The sequence below is a fragment of the Triturus cristatus genome, chromosome 6 (assembly GCF_964204655.1).
Source record: "Triturus cristatus chromosome 6, aTriCri1.1, whole genome shotgun sequence".
NCBI classification, from domain to species: domain Eukaryota; kingdom Metazoa; phylum Chordata; class Amphibia; order Caudata; family Salamandridae; genus Triturus; species Triturus cristatus.
This window is the reverse complement of record NC_140589.1, coordinates 1,090,877,628-1,090,902,252: the sequence shown is the minus strand read 5'-3', so window position 1 is coordinate 1,090,902,252 and position 24,625 is coordinate 1,090,877,628. Positions and strand designations below refer to the sequence as shown.

The 24,625-nt window shown below is 50.2% G+C and overlaps 1 protein-coding gene across 3 annotated transcripts in view; it reads right to left on the bottom strand.

Annotated features, from left to right (window-relative positions):
• The window catches only part of LYST (lysosomal trafficking regulator), a 3,752,809-nt gene that overhangs the window by 1,608,308 nt on the left and 2,119,876 nt on the right, over positions 1-24,625 (bottom strand). For all 3 annotated transcript variants that reach the window (XM_085611970.1, XM_085611971.1, XM_085611972.1), the window contains one exon: positions 515-706. In XM_085611970.1, the coding sequence (XP_085468096.1) occupies positions 515-706 (192 nt within the window). The remainder of the gene's footprint in view (positions 1-514; positions 707-24,625) is intronic.

Here is a 24,625-nt window from a genome sequence, read left to right as displayed (position 1 = left end):
ACCAGGAGGTAAGACCTCAAAAACAATTCAACAAACTGTTGAAAAAAGCTTAGTCAAAAAAGTGACTAAGGGGTCGCTCTTTCTTGATCTGCGCTGAGTGGCATAGAAAGAACAGAACTGATGTCAACAGGACTGGGAGGCGTCTATTTAGGCACTGCAAACATCCCTTTCGACATGGACGATGACATGTGGAGCCAAACAATGCCACCTACCAGCACACAGGGGTATTGCTCATTAAACATTTTCCAGATTCAGTCTGACGCCTGGGGGTAATTCAAAGAAAAAGAATCTTCGGCTAGAAGTCTCTATCAGATGCTACTGATTAGTGCTGCTACAGCAGAATGTCCTTGCCACTGGCGGAAGGTTTATATTATGAATCTTTGGAACAATATATCCATTAGAAATAAAACATTCATTATAATAACATATACAACATACTTTTTTGATGCTTCAAGAGCATATCTAAAATAGGAAAAAAGATGCTACCACCTCCTGGAGAGCAATACATTCTTACCCAAGTAAATAAGTCGATTAACTGCTAAAACTGTAAGTCTCTGCAATCTTTGAACAAATTCACTCTCTGTGACTCTCATGCGATCCTCTTGGCTCATTTTCCGGTGCATCATTGTAGCAAGCTCATCATTTGCAACTGAGCGCATTCTCAATAGCAATTCATCAGGCTGTGCTAATGAAAATCTCTGAGCAACTGAAATAAAGAATATATAGCAACTTTAAGTCCAATTCTGAATCAGATCTGACATACTTTCTTGTTCAATGAATATTAGGCTGAAATAATGGGACCAGTACAGTACAGTAAGTTGACTTCAAAGTATAGTGAGTAGTTAAATAAAACAAAATGAATGACACAGTTGAGATAAAACTGAGAATGCATACCCTAGTTAAAAAAAAAAAAAAATTAAACATCTCTCACTGGAAGAAAGGAAGGTGCAATTTATGTGTGACTTATTCCTTTAGGTCACGTTTGTCACATTTGCTGATGCCAATGTTTGCAGTAAAATATAATCCTGAAGACAGAGAAAGACACATGGCCTAATGTCTCACATGCCACCACCAACCTAATGTGTGAAACCCTTTCTTTCACTACTGAATCAACAATGAGAGAAAAGTAATTTCAGCACTTAATAAGCTACAAGTGGAAGAAGGCACTGATGGAGAAAGATAAATGGGAATTGTAATGTGCTTCAGGATTTCCTTGCAATAACTGGGATAGACCAAATGCATATGTTATGGAATCTAGGAGTAATGCAAGGATCCAGCTTACTCAGTTCTCAATAATACACAAATCAATCCTACATAACTCATTTTTATGCTTCACCAAACAGTTCCAAACAATAGCATACATGTCTAAAAGTGGCTCATTAGCTTACTGAAGGAAAGTGCCCCTTTTTGACATGGTCCCCGCCCCCCTTTGCCTAGTATCTGATACATTTTGGACTAAAGTGCATTGGGTTCCTTCTAACCAGGTCAACATTTCCAGTCTTTTATAGGAAGCTGGCTCTGTAAATACTATACCAAAGTAAGTTATAGTGTGCACAGAATCCAGAGGATCCCCAGAGGCTCAAGTTGATTATACTAATGCTCTCTTTTGTGGCAGTGTGGGCGAGCAGTTAGGCTTATCAGAGGGCAGTGCTAAGCATCTGCTGTACACACAGGAAAGAAATAATCACACATGTAGGAAAGTAGGATCTTTCTGGCATAGTTACCCCAACCTTTTGCCTGGTGTCAGTGTGTTTGACTGTAGTACACTGGGATCCTGCTAATCAGGACCCCAGTGTCTGTGCACTCAATTCATTGGCAAGTACTTTGTACTCCTCACACTTGGTATGCTGGTGTACCCCTGTAAACCCCTAGTAAATGGTACTAAGGTACCTAGGGCATTGGTAAACCAGGGGTCTACCACAGGCAGCAGCATATAATATGCCACCCATGCCCATGCAAACTGTGTCAACAGGTCTGCCATTACAGCCTGCTTGAAGTGGTGCATGCACCTTTCACTACTGATGTAAGGTTTTCCTTATATCCCAGTCACTACACTTTAATCCTGTAGGTCACCCCACAGGAACGGTGCAAAGTTATAAGTGTGAGGGTGCAATTTCAAGAACAGAGACACCCCTACAAACCCAGGAGTCCATTCTCTGGCTTTGTAAGTGTGGGGAATCTATTTAAGGTTTGTAGGGGAAACTGGCCAAGTCGAGATGTCCAGCTACATACTGGCATCTCCAAGCCGGATCATGTTTGGTGTCAAAGCAAACACAAGATGATGGCCGGAGCACAGTCACAGTTCGGGTTTAACCCATCATCATTATTTAGCTCACTTGGCCGCTCCAGTTCAGATCCACCCTTATGCAAATCAGCCTTGACCCTGTTCCTCATGGGAACAATCTAGCCCGAACTGGCAAGCCAGGTCTTCCGTGGACCGGAAACAAGCATCATGGGACCAGTTTCGGTGTAACACGACTCATCAGCCAGGCTAGCTTGAATCCAGTGGCAAAGTGAGCAAGGGACCCATGTCTGGGCTTACCCTCCCAACTTAGAGCGAACAAAGCAAACACAAGATGATAGACAGAGCGCTGAAACGTTTCAGACACTCACCCAGTCACAGATCTGGTTTAATTAATCATTGTTCTATAGCTCGCTTCACCACCCCAGTTCAGACCCAGCCATATGTGTTTGAAATGGCCCTCTTTGAAGGGTTATCCCCAAACGTTTTGCTTCTTCCTCCTTTGTTTTTCCCGATTGTTGGCTATAGGACTCTGGGCACCTTACCACTGCTGATCAGTGCTAAAGTGCATATGCTCTCTGTGTAAATTGTTATTGGTTATCCATGATTGGCATATTTTTCTTACCAGTAGGTCCCTAGTAAAGTGCACTAAGTGTGCCACGACTGGTAACACAAATGCTACTAGTGGGCTTGCAGCACTGATTGTGCCACCCACATGAGTAGCCCTAAAGAGATGTCTCAGGCCTGCCACTGCAGTGCCTGTGTGCAGTTTGTTAACTGCCATGCCGACCTGGCCAGGGCACCCACTTGCCAGGTCTTACCCTTCCCTTTTCTTACACATTGGACACCCCTATGGTAGGCCCAAGGTACCCCCCTGGGCAGGGTGCAGTGTATGTAAAGGTAGGACATGTACTACTGTGGGTAACATATCCTGATAGTGAAATACTTCCAATTTCGTTTTTCACTATTGCAAGGCTATCTTGCCCATAGGACGGAATGGGGAATGCTGTGTAAAATGTTTACCTGCATATCTTCCCATAGGAATAAGATAGAAATTTGGAATCAGGTATCCCTGAACTGAATTTAATAACACATCTTTAAGGAAGGATGGTTTTTAAATTCTGTGTTTGACAATAGCACTTTTAGAAAGTGGCTATTTTCTTGTTCAACCTTTCTGTGTGCCTCTGCCTGTTTGTGGATTGACTGTTTGGTTTGAGAGTGACAGGGGCTGGGGTGGCTCCAGGAGTCTGGGTGAGTGAGCACTAGGCTGAATAGACCTATCTGCATTTGGAGTGGTGGGAGGAGTAGCACCTGGGCCTGAATAGGGTTGTGCCTGCCTTCCACAATGCTGGCTCCACCGCCTGCGGTGCATCTGATGGCCCTGGCCCCCACTCACAAAGGAAGATGATGTGCACTGGCAGAGTGCCTCCCAGAACTGGTTTGAACTGGGTCCAGGACCCCTCACACATAGAGAACAAAGACTTTTGGGGAATAAATATGAAAACTGAAACCCCTGAAAGTTAGACTACTTTGGAATCAAGGAGGAACCTTTGCTGAGGAGAAAAGCTGAAGGAGAAGTGCTGCCCTTGTTGTGTGTCTGGGGTTGGCCTATAGTTGCTATTTCTGCCAAAGGAGCTGTGTGCTGTGTCCCTTACTTGAAGAAAGGACGTTGGTGCGTGCTGTGTCCTGAAAAGAAAGTCTCCAAGGGCCTGAGAAGAGCTGGCCTCCTGTTGCGGAAACACAGGGATATAAAACTTTCCAAGACTACTTTGTGATCAAGAGGAATCCCTGCCAAAGAAGATCAGTTGAAGAGACGAAGGAGAAGTACTGCCCTTGCTGTGTGTCTGGGGTTGGCCTGCAGTTTGCCGTTTCTACTGAGGAGAGGACTAAAGGACTTTGCTGTGTGTTGTGTCCCCTGCTTGAAAAAGGACTTTGCTGTGTGTTGTGTCCCTCTTGAGAAAAATCTCCAAGGGCCTGAGAAGAGCTGGCCTCCTGTTTCTGAAGTCCCAGGATTTCACCCCCAGCTTCCCTGAACTTCCTTGCTGGGTGTTCCAGTCTGCCAGGAGGGCCTGTAACTGTGTGAGAGGCCTTTTTGCTGAAGGGAGCTGGAAGTGTGTCGCAACAAGAGACGCGTGATGCTGCTGCAGCAGCAGCTGTCGCATCATCGAAGTGTGTCGCCGTTGCCACTGTTTGCCGTCGCATCACCGGAGAAGCGTGCCGCCGCCACAGAGGGTGCCATCGCATCACCGGAGAAGCGTGTCGCAGGGCGATCGCATTGCAGCAAACACACCATTTTGTCGCATCGCACCGGATCATCGTAACGCATCGAGGCACCATCCTGTCGCATCGTAGCCAGAGCGCAGGAAGAATCGAAGCATCACCTTCTCCGAGACCCTTTTGTTTGTTTTGCGTTATGCATCCCAGGTACTTTGAGACTAAAGTGTTGCATTTATCATCTACAAGTTTATTTTTGCAACAGCCCTTTTTAAAGACATTCTACTGAGTATTTGCATGTTGGATTTTTGTCGTTTTGGTCTTGTTTAGTTTAGATAAAGATATTTTATTTTTCGAAACAGGTGCGGTGTCCATTTGTGGTGTTTCACTGTGTTACTGTGAGTGTTGGTACAAATACTTTACACATTGCCTTTGGGATAAGCCCGTCTGCTCGTGCCAAGCTACCAAGGGGGTGAGCAGGGGTTATCTAAAGAGTGTATCCCCCTTACCCTGACTAGAAGCAAGGATCCCTATTTGGTCATAGGTACCTACCTCTGCAAACTAGAGACCCCCATTTCTAACAATATGCAAATCAGTCTTGACCCTGTTTCTCATGGGAACAGTCCAGCCCGAACTGCCAAGCCAAGTCTTCCCTGGAACGGAAACAAGCACCCTGGCCAAGGGTATGCCCAGAGGTGGGTCCCTTGCAGGCTGTGCCACTGAATTCAAGCAAGCCTGGCTGATGGGTGTAGAAACCGGTCCTAGGATGCTAGTATACGGTCCAGTGAGTGCCCGGCCTGTCAATTTGGGCTGGACTGTTCCCATGAGAAAAAAGGCCAAGACTAATTTGCTTATGGCTGGGTCCAAACTAGGGTGGCATAGTGAGCAAAACAACAATGGATTAAACCCAAATCTGTGAAGGGGGGTGAGTGGTTGAAAAGTTTCAGCACTCCATCCATCATCTTGTTGTATTTGCTATGTTTGCCCTAAGTGGCCAAGGGTATGTTCGGACATGGGTCCCATGCTCGCCGTGCCACTGGATTCAAGCTAACCTGGCTGATATGGGGTGGAACCCCAAACCGTCCCTAGGATGCTTATTTCTGGTCCAGGGAGGACCTGGCCTGGAAATTCGGGCTTGACTGTTCCCATGAGGAACAGGGCAAGACTGATTTGCATATGGCTGGGTCCAAACTGAGGTGGCATAGTGGGCAAAAGAATGATGGAATAAACCCAGATCTGCGACTAAAGGTGAGTTGTTGAAAAGTTTCACCACTTTGTCCATTATCTTGCTCTGTTTGCCATGTTTGGTGCCAAACATGCCGGAATCATGCCACTACACTGATTCAGGTGCTAGTTGTATGATCGGTTGTACTGGGGGACCTCTTAGAGTACTCCCCATGTCTACCTGTGTAGCCTTACGGGGTCTGTGTGAAAGCTATTGCTGCTGCCAACCCCAGACACTTCTGCCCTCATCTGCTGAGATTTAACTCAGGCAGGGGAAGGCAGAACAAAGGATTTCCTGTAAAGGAGAGGTGTAACCACCTCTCCTTTAGAAATAGGTGTCTCAGGATAGGGTTGGGGTGCTTCCAAGCGCCTCCAGACTGCTTTGAAAGGCACATTTGATGCCCTTCTTGCATAAACTAGTTTGCACCAGTCCAGGAGCTCTTGGCTACCGCTCTGGTGCAAAACTACATAAAGGACAGGGGCGTGACCACCCCCCTGTTTGTCTCCTCCCCTGGGAGATGCCCAGAGCTCCTCCAGGAGGCCATGTGATTCTACCATCTTGAATCCTAGATGGGCAGAGGCCCCTGGGAGCATCTGCCTGGTCATTCCACCTGAGTAGCGTCCCTAATTCCCCTGATAGGTGGGTCATCACAGAAGACGTCCATCCCCTCTCCTGGGTTACTTAAGGGCTCCATGAGGGTGGATCCTTAGATTCATCCAGACCTCATCTTCAAGAACCTACTGGCTTCATCTGAAGATCTGTCTCAAGTCTTTTCTGCTGTTGGGCACTGATCTCTGCTGCTGGACCGAGCAAGGAACCAAGAGAAAGACTGCTTCTGGTAGTAAGTCTCCTACTGCAACTTCAGCCCCGTGCTCTTCCAAGTTTTGCAACTTCTGCGGCTATGCATGCTCCTGAGTCTCCAACTACTCTGCCTGCATCAAAATAGCAAGAAGGAATCTACTTTGGAGTGAACAAGTTACTCCCCTGCATCCGTAGGCACCTCAACTACGACCGGCTTATAGATCCTGCTGCCCCACTGACACTTTCCGGCTCCACAACACAGGTGGTAGTTTGTTGGCTCTCCAGAGGCCTGAGCAGTCTTCCCTGCACTTTGGGAGCCTGAAATCCCTCTACAGCTGACTGAAACTGCATCCCTGTGCACCATGTCTGTTTGCCGTTGCCAAGGCTTGTTGGCTGTCCTGAAAAAATAACTTCAAGCTCCAAGAAGCCCCAGCCATCCGCATCACACAGCCCGAACAGTAATGTCCTCCCTGCTTCTCTGCGATGTGGGCATCCATCTTCTGTGTGCTGTTGAGGCCTCCCTACGACTCCGTGCCTGCAGCCAGAGGGTCCTTCTCGGGTCTCTATCGATTTGTGGTGGCTCTACTGCTTGCAGTGGGCCGGCCCTGACTTACCCTTGCTGGGTAAGTCCCACAGACCTTGCTGGTCTGCACCAAAAAACTGTTTCTGGCAACACGTTGGTTGAGTTTGCCAAGGCTTGCTGGTGGTCCTGCTGGTCACTGACCTTCCTGTATTCCTAATCGGCGTGGGACAGCTCGTGGACAGTTCCTGCATAGTCGCCTAGGCTCCTCAGCTGCATCTTCAAGACAGCAAAGTACCTGCAACAAGTTCTGGCATTGTGCTCCTGCTCCTCCTCCCCCTGGACACCTCTGGGTGGCTTGGACTCCGTCCCCTCTCTTTGCAGGTACTCCTCATCCGGAATCCTCGCCTGGGTTCCACTGACCTGGTCCATGAGACTCTGTAGCAGCAGGACAACCAAGACCCTCCATTGACTTCAACAGGCAGTTCTGACAACACTTCGCACCTATGCACCCGGGCTGCCTGGTGTAGGTAACCTGGTTCTCTGGGTATCCACAGTTGGGGGTGTCCTCCAACCTCCCTGGATCCAAATGGTTTCCTCTGGGTCCTCTGGGATTGGTACGGAATCTGTAAAACTCCAACCAAGACTTCCCCATTTTCTTCTATGGACGTTAACGTAGCGTATCACCTCTGCACTTGGGCCACTTGGGAACCCTACCTACTTATATTTGGGGGTTTATTGCTTACCCGGGTCTAAAGATCCTTGGGTGGTTGCCTCGTTTGCATATTCACATCACATTCCATTCTCTTAGTGTATGGTTCCCCTCCCCCATAGGAGCCTATATGTTGTATGTGCTTTTCTTACCTAAGGACCCCACAAAACCTAAGATCCTTAGAGAGTATGGCGATTTTGGCACCTTACATTGGTCACCTCCTGAAACTCTCCTTTGAATCAGGGACAGTCCCTAAGCAATGGAAGGAGGCGGTTATCATCCCTATGAAGAAAAAGCCTGGGGTGAAGGCAAGCCAGTTGGACAATTACCGACCAGTCTCCCTCCTTCCATACTTTGCTAAAATTGCAGAGAAGTTGGTTACCCGCAGCTAACCACACACATGAATAAGCATAACCTATTACATCCCACTCAGTCGGGCTTCCGGTCTACCTATTCGACAGTCAGCGCTACTTCTGTCAACCGAAACAATACGTAGGCATGTAGATGATGGACAGACGGTGGCACTGGTACTATTGGACCTCAGCGCCGCTTTCGACACCGTCAACCACCCTCTGCTACCACGGCGCCTCAAGAGAGGAGGGCTGGATGAAATGGCCTTGGAATGGATGAGATCCTTTTTACAGGATCGGAGTTTAAGTGTCTCAGAGTCCGTTCTACTCAAAAAGCATCAGGCTGACTCAAGGAGTGCCCCAGGGCTCTATCCTCAGTCCTACTCTTTTTAATTTATACATGGCCCCCCTAGTTGAGCTGATCGTGAAATATGACATTAGTGTCGTGTCATATGTGGACGACATGCAACTAGTGGTGTCGTTATCGCAATTCCATGATAAGGCAGGCATCAACTTTTCCACTTGCTTACAGGAGCTAGATGCCTGGATGGCAAATAATTGCCTTAAATTGAATGGCAATAAGATGGAGGTTCTGATAGTAGGCAGGACTCCGTCAATATGGTCCTCGAGGTGGTGGCCTCAATCCCTGGGCTCCACCCCCGCCCCCATGGACCATGTTAAGAACTTGGGGATGTGGCTGGACCAGAAGCTCTCCTTTGAGAACCATACCAGGATTGTTGCCGGAAAATGTTTCAGAATAATGAAGGGCGTCTGGAAGACGCTAGATGTACTTCCCGTAGCCACAAGAAAAACCCTGGTCTATGCATTGGTAACATCTCGCCTGGACTACGGGAATGCTCTCACTCTGGGGGCAAATAGGAAGTGTATTCAAAGATTGCAATGTATCCAAAATGCGGCGGCCCGCCTTGTTTTGAGATTACCCAGAAGAGCTTAATCAAAGAACGCCCTCGCAACCCTACACTGACTCCCAGTTAGGGAAAGAATTGTGCTCAAAACACTGTGTATTAGCCACCACATCCTGCAGGGTAAGGGTCCTGGCTACCTGCTCAATTTACTGACCCCTTATGTCCTTACCAGGGCTCTGAGATCTATGGGGACAGGTAGAGTAAAACTACCAGTAATTAAAAGAGCAAAAATGGGGGGAAGATCCTTCAGATGGTTGGCTGCTAAACACTGGAATGACCTCCCTTAGTCACTTAGGTCTGAACCATCAGAGAGGACTTTCCGAAAAAAATTGAAAACCTGGCTCTTTCACATATAGTTCCTCTGGGTCTTTTAGGTGCATCTTGGTTAACAACTCATGACGGGAGATTAGCTGCAGCGTGGGGACATACTAGGTAGCATAACCAGGCACTTTAGAAACTCATTTAATATTTTATTATTACTTACCAGTTTTAAAGAATATGTGATTGTGTATTGATATCTCCTGGTAGGAAATTGACAAAAATAGTGTGTAATAAATACAAGGTATTTTTCGAACACTGGTGAGGTTCTTTCTTGTGAGTACGCTTTACTGCCTGACTGAGTGGTAATGTCCCTGATTTATACTCTCCTGAGTAAGCCTTGGATGCTCTCCGCAGCTACCCCTTGAGAACTTTGGTTATCAGGTACCACTACAACTATCACTAAGGGCTGCTTGAACTCAGAGCAGGGTGCCTCACCAATAGAACTGCAGGGCACTGTAACCCATTAAGGTTTGCACCAAGCGTGAATGCCGCCTTTCGTCTTCACTGTCACATTAATATGCTAATCCAAGGGCACACTGTTCGATTGGCCCGCCACTTGCGTAAGGCGCTTAATCTATGCAATAAAACTGCTAAATGCTAATGATGAGTGCCAGCAATGGTGAACTTTAAACAATAGTGTTAGCACAAGGACGCCACTAGTCTTTAATGCTGCATTGCTATACTAAATATATGGCGTGCTCTTGGCGGGGCCTGCCATGTGTGCAAGGCGTGCTGTTAATCGTTTACAATGTGCGTGCTAAAATACTGGGCGCTTACCTCACAGCACAACAGGTTTTAGCTAGGGAATCAATATATAGGAATGGTAAAAGAGGTGTGCCACCAACCATCTCTAATAAGCACTAATATATTAAAACAGGGCGTGCTGAAGGCTGGGGACGCCATGTGAACAGGGTGCTCACCTTTGGAATGAATCTGTCAATTCGACCTGCTCCGGTCGTCTGCCTGGTTACAATGGCAACCAGCCGGCAGAGCGTGTGTGCTTAAATACATGCAGTGGCAGACATCAGTACAGATCGCCATTTGCTGATGTGATCCATGTTTCTGCAATCTCAGTTTGCACAAAAGAAAGACCGGTGTCTCAGAGGGGAGGAATAAAGATACATGCAGTGGCAGACATCAGTACTGATCGCCATTTGCTGATGTGATCTGTGTTTCTCCAATCTCAGTTTGCACAGAAGAAAGACCGGTGTCTCAGAAGGGAGGAAGAAAGATAAAAGAATAATGAAATGCGTGAAAACGCTATGGAGAGGCCTAATTTACATATATTAGTATCATAAACATGTATGTATATATTATAAACATTTTAAATATTACAGGGAAAAAGAATCTATTATTCCAATTGTATGTAAAATCACACTACTCAGAGCCTGATTTTGAGACTTAAACAACTGGCATTTATCATAAGTGCTAACATTGTTGAATAACTGCAAAGTGAAACAACATTTCAAGAACATTACACAGTAATACATTTAGATCGCGATAAGGGTGCACTGGACTCTGTCTTATATAGTGTGTCCATTTTTTCACCTTTCTAGCAAAACCTAATCTATAGGAAAGCACTTATCTCCTATAGATTACAATGGATGCAATTAAGAGAAAAAGAACAGTTTATTATGCAAGTATTTACAAGAATATTTACACAGTCTAGAATGATTAGGGTTCAAATTGTAGGGGGGAGCTGAGGTGACAGGACGCCCTCTTGCACCTGGTGCAACTTTCCATGGATTATGCTGGGAACAATGTACTATGTTGCTAGAAAGTCATAGTTTACATCAACCCAATGTAGTTATAAACCCCCACCATTCTTCGGCGGAATTCAATCCATGAGTTATGGAGTCAGTCCTTTCTATCCAACGGCATTCCAAACGTTGGAGAATTTGCGTCATGTCCCCACCTCTTGCAGGGATATTGGCTTTCTCAATGACTTGCCATTTAATCTCATCAGGTGTGTGGTTGGCCTCAGAGAAGTGTGATACCAGTGGTGCATTTAGGACTGAACAACATATCCGGCTTCTGTGTTGTCCGATACGTGCTTTGATCGGCTGTTGCGTCTGCCCTATATATGGCAGGCCGCACGGCCACCATATACAGTAGACCACATTTCTTGTGTTACATTTGGAAAACGATTTGAGAGTATGTTTTACATTATTGTGTTCAAAGATGTTCGTATTGGATGTCAAGGGGCATGCAACACAGTTACCACAGAGAAAATGGCCCTTTATTTCAGGTAAATTCCACGCTGATTGCAACGTATTTGGTTGCTGTGTCATCTTTTCAGTAGAAGAGTGGATAAGATGGTTTTTCACATTGTTGCCTCTTTTTTACGCAAAGAGAGGCACTTCAATGGAAGAGTCAATACATTTTATTATGTGCCAGTTTTTCATGATTAAGCTGCGGACCTTACTGGTGTGTACTCCAAAGGTTGTCACACATATAAGTTTGTCCATAGACTTTTTTTCTTTTGTCTTTAGTAATTCTTCTCTAGGGCAGAACCACGCCCTTTTTAATGATCGTCACACTATCTTATTGGGATATCCTCTTGCTACCAATTTGGATTTGAGTATTTCTGCCTCTGCCATGTAATCTTTTTTATGTGTGCAGTTTCTGCGTAGAAGCAAAAATTGACCAAACGGTGAGCCGTCTCGCAGTGCCCACTTTGGAATTGTTTTATAGAGCGCAAACTTGACCCGTTAGGGTATAAGAGCGCTTTACAGGGAATCATAGCAGTGTACAATAGGCATGGAATCACAAAGTATACAAAGGTAAAGAGGGGGAGGGGGTGCTGGATACATAATGGGTGGCAGACACGTAAGTACAGTTTACATTTAGGTTACTCAAGATAAGGCCCCAGGCTTATTGATGAGGTAGCTCGGTACTTCGAAGTAAGACGCTAGTCGGTAGTTTGTCAGGGTCTCTATGTTGGTAGGAGGCAACATTTAGGAGATGAATTTACCCATAAGGAAGGTTTTGGCTCCTTTTTGAAACGTGCCAGAGAAGGGATTCTTCTGATGGCGGGCGGGAGAGAGTTCCATATTCTTGGAGCGGCTCCAGAGAAGGCCCGATTGAAGGTTTTTTTTTTCCGGAGCCGTGCAGGTTGGAGTAAGTAATCTCTGGCTGACCGGGAGTTTCTGATTCCACCGGATACCACAAGTTCCTGTGCGAGATAAGCAGGGGAGTTTGAGTATAAAGCCTTGTATGCAAGCCAGTTTGAGTTGCATTCTGGCCTCGAAGGGAAGCCAGTTCAAAGCTTTCGGTGTGGAGAGATATGGACCCATTTTTTTGAGCTTGTAAGAAGTCTGGGGGCAGCATTAAGGCAGGCTTTTAAGGGTGACAGGGAGATTTTGGGTAGACCTGAGAGCGTAGAACAGCTATACTCCAATCTGGAGATTACTAGCGCTTGGACTGCACTTTTTAGGTCGGCAGTGTCGAGGAAGGGTTTCAGTTTCCTAAGGTAGCTCAAGTGGAATCTGTCTGATTTGGCCATCGAGTTGATGTGGCCTTGCATGTTCAAATTGCAGTCAAGGGTTAGTCCCAGAGATTTTGCTGAGTCCACAATGGTTGGTGGGCAATCTAAGACTGTGATAACCTTGATTCATATCTGCATCTCGGGATTGGTTTTTTGGAGGGGAAATTAGGCAAAATTCAGTTTTCCTTGTGTTGAGTTTAAGATGAATGTAGGTGAGCCAATGGACTAATGATTTCAGGGCCTCATTCAGGGAAAGAATCTCCTTGAGAGAAGAGGCTTTGATGTAGAGCTGAGTGTCATCAGTATACATATGGTAGGAGATATTCGCTGTGCATAGTACTTCATCCAGTGGTTCAAGGTAAAGGTTGAAGAGGGTAGGGGACAGGGTTGATCCTTGAGGGACTCCGATCGTGACCGGAGAGGGAGCAGATAGGTTGCTGTTAATTAGGAATCGCTGCGATTGGTTTTAGAGGAAGGATATAAACCATTCTAGAACAGAGCCATCTAAACCCATCCTGAGTTTGAGGCGTTAGTAGTTTTTCGTGGTTTACCGTGTCGAAGGCCAAGGATAGATCTAGGAGGATTAGAAGGCACGTTTTTCCTTGGTCCAGGGCTTGGAGCGCATCGTCCATGATGTGGAGCATGGTCGTTTCAGTTCTGTACCCAGGTCTGAATCCAGATTGGAAGTCATCGAGAAGGTGGAAGTTGTTGATGTGCTGACTTAGTTGCTGTTGTACACACTTCTCCAACACTTTAGCTAGGAGGGGGATGTTAGAGATAGGTCTGAAGTTGTCGGACAGGCCGGATCCAGCGACGGCTTTTTCAAAATGGGCAGGACTTGGCCAGCTTTCAGAGTCAGGAATGGAACCCTGCTGGAGCGAGGCGTTAATTATTGCAGTCCAGCTATGAATAATGGACTGGGCAACGGCCGCTAGGCAGTTGGATGGGAGCGGGTCGTTGAAATGGTTATTCAGGTTTAGGGACAATATAATTTTAGAGACGGAGTCTTCGTCATAGAGACTGAAGTCAGTCCAGAGCGCTTGATTTTTAGGTGAAGTCTGTGGGGGCATCGCAGGAGGAGGAGGCAGGTCAGGAAGGGATAGAGAGTATGTGGCGGCACTAAGTTAATTTCCTAAGGCTGTGGCTTTGTCAGCAAAAAAGGAGAATTCCTCAGATGATATTAACGACTTGGGGGTTTCTTTCGAAGTTTTGGCCAGTTTATTGAATTGGTATTTGACCAGATCGAAGAGCCTGCGGGGTCTGTTCTTGGCGTTCTCATGTTCATATCTGAAAAATTCTTTTTTAGAGTTAAGGATGTTCTTGTTGTAGGCATTTCTGGCCTGACAGAGAAGTTTTAGATGTGCGGCGGAGGGGTGCTGTCTCCAGATTCTTTCGGATTGCTGGAGGCATCTCCTCTCATTGTTGAGGGATCCAGTGAACCAGGGGTTCCTGTCTTTGATTTGGGTTCTTTTTAGCTTTAATGGGGCTAGGTCATCCATAATGTTTGAAATAGTTGCAGAGTAGTGATTGTTGAGGTCATTGGCCGTAGTGATACGCGAGGGGTGGGGTGTGGGGGTCAGATTTGCAGCAAGCCTTCAGTTTGTTGTGGTCCACCAGCGTTTAGGAATCACTGATTGCGGTGCCCTTATCTTGTGGGTGCCAGGTAGTAGGAATGCGATGGCGTAGTGGTCCGACCAGTCGCACGGGTCTACAGAGATAAGTTTGACTGTTGATTCCTTAGAGATGATCCAGTCAAGGATGGCCCCTTTCGAGTGAGTTGGAAGTAAACAGGCTTGGGTCAGGGTTTGATCAGTCAGGAGGTCTTTGATGGCGTTGACATGAGGGTCTTTGGGGTCATTCCAGTGCAGGTTGAAATCACCCAGAAAAATATCTTTGGAACTGGAGGAGATTTTAGAAGTAATGAGTTCCATGAGGTGGTCAGTGAAGGAGTCGTTCATGCCTGGGGGATGATAAATGATGTGTAGATTGCACACTAGGGTGGAGTTGCTACAACTGGAGAGTGCGAGGTATTCGCAAGAGTCGGTGAAGTCCGCCAGAAGTTCTGTGACACTGAGGTTGGAGCGGTAGATGCAGGCGATGCATCCTCCTTTCTTGCTAGATTGACTGTCCAGCCTGACAATGTTATAGCCGGGAGGGACTAAGAGGTCCAGGCATGGAGATGAGTCGTTGAGCCATGATTCTGTTAGGATTGCTAAGTCCAAGTCTTTGTTCAGGATGAGTGCAGCAATGTCAGCGTCGTGCTTAAACGCCGATCGGCAGTTGATTAAAAGGCCAGACAGAGAGGAATCAGAGGGAGTGTCGGGAGTTGGGGTGGACAGGCGTACAGGCGCTAGGTTGCTCTTGACCACACTTCTGTTGCAGAGGGTAGCCGATCTGTTGGTGTTGATAGAGACCGTGCAGATGGCATGTTCGGCTCTCATGACAGGAGGGCAAAGGGTAATTGGGGCAGAGTTGTAGTCGCTGAGGATGGCAAGGATTTCCTCTTCAGTGAGGTCTAGCGGACTAGGGGTGGTATGAGTAGAGTGGGCGAGAGCTAGAGTTTCTTCCTCCGAGAGGTGGCATGGATGCTTGCGAGGGTGAAGATGTCTCAGGGGTAGCGGTAGTGGGTGCTTGGGGATCTCTGTGGTATGGGGGGTGGAGTTCCCTTGTGTTTTGAGGTTGGCGAAGGAGAGTTCAGCGAGGTGAAGGAGGTTCATTAGCTCCAATATGGAGATATGGATACTCTGAGTTAGTTTGGCAGCTCTGGAGTGCAGGGTTTTGATATCCCTATAAGAGGGAGACCTTAGCGGGTGGGGGGCATTAGCTCTGGGACAGTATTATCGGACTTCCTACAAGGGGGAGGCGTGAGAGGGCAGGGGGGCAGTAGTTCTGGAGCAATAGTATCGGTGTGCATAGGGGACTGGGAAGAAATGGTGGTTCGATCTTTATCGTGGGTTTTCAGCGGCAAACCAGTCTCAGGGTCCGCTTAAGGGGCTGGCGGGGAGTGGACCAAGGGTCTAGAGACTAATCTATTGGCAAGGCTAGGAGATGAGCCAGCGAGGTTGGGAAAATCAGTGGTAGAGACTCTTAGAGGGATGGTTGTCAGGCTGGGCGGGCAGGATCAATCTGTGTCATAGGTGTTTGGAGGTGTGTCAGACTCACAGTTAGAGTGGGGAACAAGCGAGGAGATCAGGTGCAGAGATGATTCCTCTGGTACGGTCAGGAGCAGTGCAGGAGGGGATGGGATGATCTGTGTTAGGAACCCTTAGAGGGGTGGTTTGTGGGTGGCTAGGGACGCTAGGCAGGCTGGTCAGAGGGTCGTCGGGGCAAGTGTTGGTTACCCTGTTAGTGTCACGCACATGGTTACAGAGGACGGTAAATATGCACGCAAATTTGTTAAGGTTTCTGGATGAGGCTTGGATCAAGACAATGCCGCTTTTGTAGAGGGTGATTGTGAGGTCCGCTCGCAGGGTTGCGGAGGGCGCTGTTGTAAGCTTAGTGCCGTGTGGAGTTCCTGGTTGCACGTACGTTGAGGAGATGCGGAAACGTTTTGCGCCAGGAAGGATTTCTTCTGGAGTAGAAGATTAGGTCATTGTTGACTGTACCATTGTCCGTGCTATAACGTAGGTCGGCAATCAATGTCTCCGGGTGACTCTTCAGGGAGGAGTGCTTGAAGGTTTTTGCAGCGGCTTTGGAGAGATGGGGGGTAAACCAGAGTAAGAGGGATTTCCTCAGTAGCATTTAGGCTGGGCCATGCCATGCTGGCTAGAGTGGGTACTATAGGAGCGACAAATGACAGTTAAGCAGTTGAGCCGCTGTCTGATCGTTGGGGCGAAGGCCCTCGTGTGCTAGCAAAGATCGGAAGAGGCCGTCTGCAAGGATAGGGTGGTCATGTTGATGTATTAGCGCCACCATTTGAAGGTCAGGCAATGGGAGGCAGCTACAATGTCCTTGAACCGCCGCCATTTTAGGGTCAGGCAGTGGGCGGATGGCGGTGCTAGTTGGGTTCGGTCTGAGTATTCAAAGAGGCTGGTAGTGTTAGTGTCTCCCCAGGGCATTCGCTTTTGCCTTGTAAAAGTATGTGCCGACAGTACTGAGGGAAAACAAAAATCCTCGTAATGGCGAGGCGCCGCCACTTTGGGTCCAGGCAACCATCAACCAAATTTCGTGACAAAGCTTGTATTAATAACGATAAACCTCATTCACCCACCTCTAGTCCAGATCGAGCGCCAATCAAATCCCCGGGAGCGCTGGCGGGGGGGAAAAGCCGCGAGAGACGCTGGCTCCAGGGGAGGTTGCCAACAGCTTCTAACCGGGGTCACGCACTAGACCATGTATTCTCATGAATTCCCCAGCGGTTGACAACGCTCCGGTAGGAAAGAAACGCAGCCGAAGGAAAGCCGACATAGAGAGGCTAAAGCCGCGGTGGAGACTTAAACCACAGCATGGACATCACTGTTAGCGACTCGTCGGCCACTCGGCTGAGGCCACAGGAGAGATCCTGAAAGAGGGCAGCCACTCGGCTGGGCAGCGAGGAGAGTCTACTAGGTGTCCAGATTTTGTGCAGGGCAGGTTGCGCATGATCACGGCTACTCGGCTGGGCATCGGGAAAGATACTGTGGGATGGCGGCCACTCAGCTGGACAACGAGGAGATCCTGCGAAGAAGGTGTCCAGATCCTCTGCAGGACTGGCAGCGGCAGACAGTCGTGGGCTCACCGTAGTGCAAGCCGACCTGGGAGGATCCGACGGTCAGCACTGGCGACTGGGCAGAGCAGGAAAGCAGGCGGTACCATGACCACGTGGCGATCGGTCCAGCAGGTAGGATGGCTGCGAAGTTCCGCTGCAGTGCTTCGGTAGGGGCCCCAGTCGGCTTCAGGGCAAACTTCAGCTTCAGGGCAAGCAGGTATACAGGAATAATTACCAAAAGATAATTCCCAAACCAGGAGCTCCCTGGGAGGCTCCTACTCGGCGGCCATCTTAGTATTTTGTCTTATGGGTAGTGTCTTTGCGAAACGTCTGGATTAGGTGTCAAGGGACTAGCACAGCCATTTCTCCAAAGCCTTTTAAAGTTTATAACACTAGGCTAGGGTAGATACACCTCCGCTACACTAGTACCATGTCATCTAGTGGGGAACCTAGTCAGACTCCGGTGTCTGGGTACAGTGCCCTTAGGTTCCAGGAACTTAGGACCCTATGTAAGACTAGAAAAAGACAGGTAGTTACCCTACTAGGTCTTTTCTCAGAGTTACCCCTTCAAGATGACCTCCAGAATCCTGGAAGGCCACTGGGGGAGGAAGACCTTGGTGAGAGAAATGACCTTACAGGACAAGAGGTACTTAGTCCTGTTGGCTTTGTCACTGGACATGACCATGAGGAGTCAGAAGAGACTCCTATGGACAACCCCATACCTGAAGAGGGAGGTACTGATGCTACAGAAGGGGGTCACAGAAGGCACATTTTCTTTCTCCCGGGTTGGTACAGAGAATTCCTAGGAGGAAAAGGCCCTACTACATCCTCACGCTCCTCAGCATCCCAGGCTGGGTCCATCCACTCTAACACAGGAAGCACAATTTGACATCAGGAATCTTAGCAGAATAGTCCCTCCTCACAAAACTGGGGATGACATCCACAAGTGGGTTACTGCACTGGAGAGGGCCTGTAAAGTTTATAGTGTTCCCCTTTGCAGATACAGGTACAGAAAAACTTTTGGCAGTTAGAGAGGAAAGAGGCACTCATTGAAGGGCTTACCTGTGAAGAATACAGAATTAAGTTCAGAGATACTGTTAGAAATGGGTGTCTCTAGTTGGCAGAGGTAGGTACCTTTGTCCAAATAGGGACCCTTCTTCCTAGCCAGGATAAGGGAGCTACACTCCTAAAATATCCCTTGCTCACCCCCTTGGTAGCTTGGCACGAGCAGTCAGGCTTATCTTAGAGGCAGTGTGTAAAGCATTTGCACATAACCAACAGTAATATAGTGTAAACACTACAAAAGGAAACTACACCAGATTTGAAAAATATCCAATATTTTTATATACTTAAGACACGACCAAAAACGATAAAAATCCACAATACAGTACTTAGAAATCTTCAGTTATCAAAGTAACCTTGAAAAACAGTTCTTTGATGTACATAGCTCCGTCCGGGGCTAGGATGACGTTGTGAACAAACAAACCCAAACAGTTCTTGCTGACCGTGGAGTTGCGGGCCAGCTTTGGTGTCGGGAAGACCCGCAAAACAGTACCTTTAGAAATGCAGGGCATCGGCGACCTCTTGATGAGCTTCCGAAAGCACGGCATCCGCAGGAGTTGGTGCAGGAGTCGTCAGGCCCTTTTAGTCACACGCGTTGCAGATCGAACTCCTCGCGGTTGAAGTCAGGAGCGCTGGCGTCGGCAGGCGTCGGGTACTGTAGTGCGAAGTACAGCGTGTTATGCCCTCAGGTCGCGGTGCGAACATTGGCTCGTGGGAGCGTCAGATGGCATCGTCGGTGAGACCTGGGTCGCGGTGCGAAGTGATGCGGTGCTCGTCGCGGTGCTGGCAGGTCACGGTGCAAGCAGCGTCGTCGTCGTTGCTCAAGCGCTGTTGTCAGCTGACCAACAGCAGTCGATGGCGCTGGCATCGGTAGGTCAAGGCTGCGGTGCGGGAAGAGGGCGGTGCATTGTGTAACTTTGCGAGCGGTGCCCTTTAACCATGGTGCAAGCAGCGGCGATTTTGGCGTGGAGCGGCGGCTTTGGGGATACCAAGGCGGCGGCGCGAAGCGATGCGGAGTGCAGTGCCCACAGGTCCCGGTGCGAGCAGCGGCTCAGTGGCGGCATCAGCAGGCGGCGTCGGTGAGACCAGGGTCGCCGTGCGGCGTTGCAGCAGTGTCCTCTGTCTTCAGGACACAGAGTCGGCAGCGGCGTCGTAGACGGCGTTGGGCTGCTTTTTCTTCTGTTGCAGCACAAAGCACACAGTCCCCAGTGCTGAGGGCAGAAGAACTTGAAGTCTTTGCTGTTCCTGAGACTTCTTGAACAGGGAACAAGCTCTACCTAAAGCCATTGGAGAAACTCACAAAAGAACAAGTTACTTACCTTCGGTAACGATGTATCTGTAAGAAACATTAGTTAGTTAGATTCCTCACCTTAGAATATCCCCAGGCGTCAGACTGGATCCGGAAGATTTTTCGTCAGCAATACCCCTTGCGCGTCGCTAGGCGTCGTCTGCGGCTCCGCGTCCGTCGTCGGCGTCGTGCGCCGGGATGACGTCGTCGGAGTACTTAGACGCCGCCCTCGCGCGCTGACGTCAGTTCTTGTACATAGCTTTCCGCGCCAGGAACGCAGAGCCATGCAAAGACCGACACTGGTGCCAAAAAGAAAATCTAGGGGCCTGAAAAGGATAACCTTAACCCTAGATGTCAGTTCGCAGAACGGGGAGGATGGGTGGGTCGGTGAGGAATCTAACTAACTAATGTTTCTTACCGAAGGTAAGTAACTTGTTCATCTGAAAGAAACACGTTAGTTAGATTCCTCACCTTAGAATAGATACCCAAGCAATACCGTCCCCGGTGGTGGGTCTGCGAACCAAGATCACACCAGAAAGTCCTGGAGGACAGAACGGCCAAAGAAGCCATCCCTCCGGACTTGGCTGTCAAGGCAATAATGCCTGGCAAACGTGTGTAGCGAAGCCCACGTCGCCGCCTGACAGATGTCCTGCAGTGGGACTCCCTGTCCCAAGGCAGTAGTAGCCGCCGTGGCCCGAGTAGAATGGGCGCGCAGCCCAGCAGGAGGGTCCTTTTTAGCCAAGGAATAGCAAATTTTTATACACAAAACGACCCACCGAGAGATGGTCCGTTTGTGCACAGCTTTCCCCTTCTTAGCGCCCACGTACCCAACAAAAAGCTGGTCGTCCACCCGGAACTGTTTAGTGCGGTCCAGATAAAAGGAGAGCGCACGTTTTGGGTCCAGACGGTGGAGCCTCTCTTCCTCTTTGGAAGGATGCGGAGGCGGAAAGAAGGTGGGCAAGGTGACAGACTGCCCAAGGTGAAATGGAGTCACCACTTTAGGAAGAAAGGAGGGACGAGGCCGAAGGACAACCTTGTCCGGATGAACAGACAGAAAAGGAGGCTTGGAAGATAAAGCCTGGAGCTCACTCACCCGTCTAGCCGAGGTGATGGCTACCAGAAAAGCAGTCTTAAGAGTCAGGAGACGAAGAGGACAATTGTGAAGAGGCTCGAAGGGAGCGCACATCAAGAATGTCAAGACCAGATTCAAGTCCCACTGAGGCATTACAAAGGGAACAGGAGGGAACGTGTGTGTAATGCCTTTGAGAAAGCGTGTAACCACAGGGGACTTGAAAAGAGAAGGCTGATCAGGAAGCCGCAAGAAGGCGGAGATGGCAGCAAGATAACCTTTCAGGGTGCCCAGGGCAGAGCCCTGCCGGGCCAGAGAAAGAAGGAAGAGGAGAACCTCAGAAAGAGGGGCGGAAAGGGGATCCACAGCCTTTGCTGTGCACCATGCCACAAATTTGTTCCACCGGCAGGCGTATACCGACTTTGTGGAGGGACGCCTGGCTGCCAGAATGACATCACAGACTTCAGGAGGCAAGTCAAATGGCATCAACTGCCGCCGCTCAATCTCCACGCATGGAGGTGGAGGCTGGACAGGTTCGGGTGGAGGACCGTCCCCTGCTGCTGCGACAGAAGATCCTCCCGAAGGGGCAGACGTATCGGAGGATCGGTCAACATACTGAGTAGCTCGGGATACCAGTACCTTCGTGCCCAATCCGGAGCCACCAAGATGACTTGGGCCCGGTCGTGCCTGATCTTCTTCAGCACTCTGGGCAGAAGTGGTATAGGCGGAAAGGCGTACAACAGACCGCAACTCCACTCGTGACGAAAAGCGTCGCCGAGCGAGTGCCGCCTTGGAAATTCCAACGCGCAGAACTGCTGACATTGCGCGTTCTCTTCGGTGGCGAATAGATCTAACCAAGGCTCTCCCCACTGCTGAAAGAGACCTTGCGCCACTTCGGAGTTCAGACGCCATTCGTGATCCATCATGCACCGGCGGCTGAGTTCGTCTGCTCTGGCGTTCAGAGAGCCCGCCAGATGTTGAACCACTAGGGTGACGCCCTGGTGTTCCAGCCATGTCCAGAGGCGCAGAGCCAAGGGTCCACGACCCCACCCCGCCCCGTTTGTTGCAATACCACATGGCGGTGGTGTTGTCCGTGAACACCTGCACGACACTTCCCCTGACAGAGGGAAGGAAGGCTTTCAGTGCAAGTCGGATCGCTCTCAACTCCAACAGGTTGATGTGGAGACGAGACTCCGCCGGAGACCAGAGGCCTCTGATCTCCGCCTCTCCCATATGGCCACCCCATCCCAGGAGGGACGCATCCGTCACTACGACATGCTCCGGTCGGGGAAGGGAGAGGCTCTTGCCCTTGACCCACTCGCGGTCCGTGAGCCACCACTGCAACTGTTTTGCAGTGCCCTCCGAGATCAAGACATGGTCGGACAGGTTGCCGTGATGCTGGGCCCACTGAAACTTCAGGTCCCACTGCAGAGCCCGCATGCGCCGCCTGGCGTGATGCACTAGTAGGATGCAGGAGGCCATCAGCCCCAGAAGCCGCAACACTAGCCTGACCGAAACCCGGGATAGAGGCCGAAAGATGGGAATCAGGGCCTGTATATCCCGGACCCGCTGTTCCGGTGGATGGACCCGGAACTGCGCCGAATCGAGAACCGCTCCGATGAAGAGGGAGGAGCTTCTGAGAGGGACTCAGGTGTGACTTCGGCACGTTGATGGAGAACCCCAGCAAATGCAGAAGGTCGGCCGTAGTCTGAAGGTGGGAGACGACTGCCTGGGGCGAGCCCGCCTTCAACAACCAGTCGTCGAGATAGGGGAAGACTGGAACCCCTGATCTGCGCAGATGAGCTGCGACCACCGCCATCACTTTCGTGAACACCCGAGGGGCACTGGTGAGGCCGAAGGGGAGCACGGTAAACTGAAAGTGCTCGAGGCCCACCGTGAACCGCAGGTAACGCCGGTGGGCCGGCAGGACGGGGATATGGAAATATGCGTCCTGCAAGTCCAACGCTACCATCCAGTCTCCGGGGTCTAGGGCAGCAAGAACCTGAGCCAACGTTAGCATCTTGAACCTTTCCTTGCGGAGGAAGGCATTGACGTTCCGAAGGTCCAAGATGGGGCGTAAGCCCCCTTTGCCCTTCTTGGGAACCAGAAAGTAGTGGGAATAACAACCACGACCTACTTCTGGGCTCGGAACGCGCTCGACGGCCCCCTTGGCCAAGAGGGACGAAACTTCCTCGCGGAGAAGATTCAAATGATCCCCCGAGATACGGTGGTGCTGCGGTGGCATGGCTGGAGGAGTCGTCTCGAAGGGGAGGGAGTAGCCCCTTCGGACGATTTGCAGCACCCACCTGTCCGATGTAATGGACCGCCAGTGGAGCAGGTGATGGCGAACTCTGCCGCCCACTGGCGTGGAATGGGCCTGAAAACTCGGACTAGGAGGGCTTTGAGGCGGATGCTGCCGGGGTGGAGGTGGGCTGACCACGTCGTCCTCCATTTCCGCCACGGCGGAAACCACGTCCGCGACCGCGCGCAGGTTGGTTCTGCGGCTGGTGGCTTTGCGCACGTGAGGAGGCGCCCCTTCCTTGGCCACGAAAGGGGCGAAAAGCGGAGGTGTGCGCCCGCGGAGCCGAGAGGCCCAAGGACTTGGCCGTAGCCCGGGAGTCCTTAAAGCGGTTCAGCGCACTGTCCGCCTTCTCACCAAACAGGGGAGTGCCATCAAAGGGCATGTCCATGAGGGTGGTCTGGACATCCCCGGAAAATGACGTGGACCGCATCCAGGCGTGGCGGCGGAGCGCCACCGTGGTGGAAATCGCCCTACCCAGCGAGTCCGTGGTGTCAAGCCCACATCGTATGGCGTGCCGTGCTGCATCCCTCCCATCGGCCAAAGCCTGGTTAAGACGTGTCCGGACCTCCTCCGGACACAGGGGCAGCACGTCCTCCACCGTATCCCACAGGGAATGGGAATAACGGTCCAAGAGACAGGCGGTATTCAAAGACCGCAGGCCCAAACTAAGGGACGAGAACAGTTTCTTGCCAAACTGCTCGAGTCTCTTGGAATCCCGGTCCGGCGGAGCGGTCGGGAAGGAGGATTGGGAGGTAGAGGCCTGGATAACCAGACTCTCGGGGGTGGGGTGTTGGGACAGGAAACTGGGGTCGCCCGGAGCAGGGCGGTGGCGCCTGGCAACGTTCCTATCCACAGGAGGAACTGTGGAGGGCTTGGACCAGGTGCCCTGCAGAACGTCAGTGAGGGCCTCGTTGAACGGCAGCAGAGGCTCAGTGGAGCTTGCTGAGGTTTGAAGCACCTCAGTGAGGATGTTAGTCCTCACAGCCACGGCAGGCAACTCGAGCCCAAGGGCCTCGGCCGCCTTGCGCAGCACCACAGAAAATGCTGCACCCTCCTCCGAAGCCACGGTCGGAGGAGAAGTGAATCCAGTGTCTGGCGAGGTGTCCAGCCCACTGGCCTCCCCCAGTTCATCTGCCCAGTCCTGAGAAAGCTGTGACTGAACAGCCAGAGGGTCCTCGAACCCCTCCCAGTCGCCCCCTTCTTCCGATTCCTGATAAACAGGAGCAACGATCGGAACCGGACTGTAGAGATGGTAAGTCTCAAGCGGCGTCGGATGCGGCGTCGGTCGACGCCGTAGCGGCGCCGGGTCCGGAGGAGGGCTAAACTGGGGCGGTGTCGGCGCCAAAGGCGTCGGCGGCGCCGGAGGTGTAGGCGTGTGCGCCGGCGGCGCCGGTGGCGGCGTCGGTGGTTCAGTCGCCG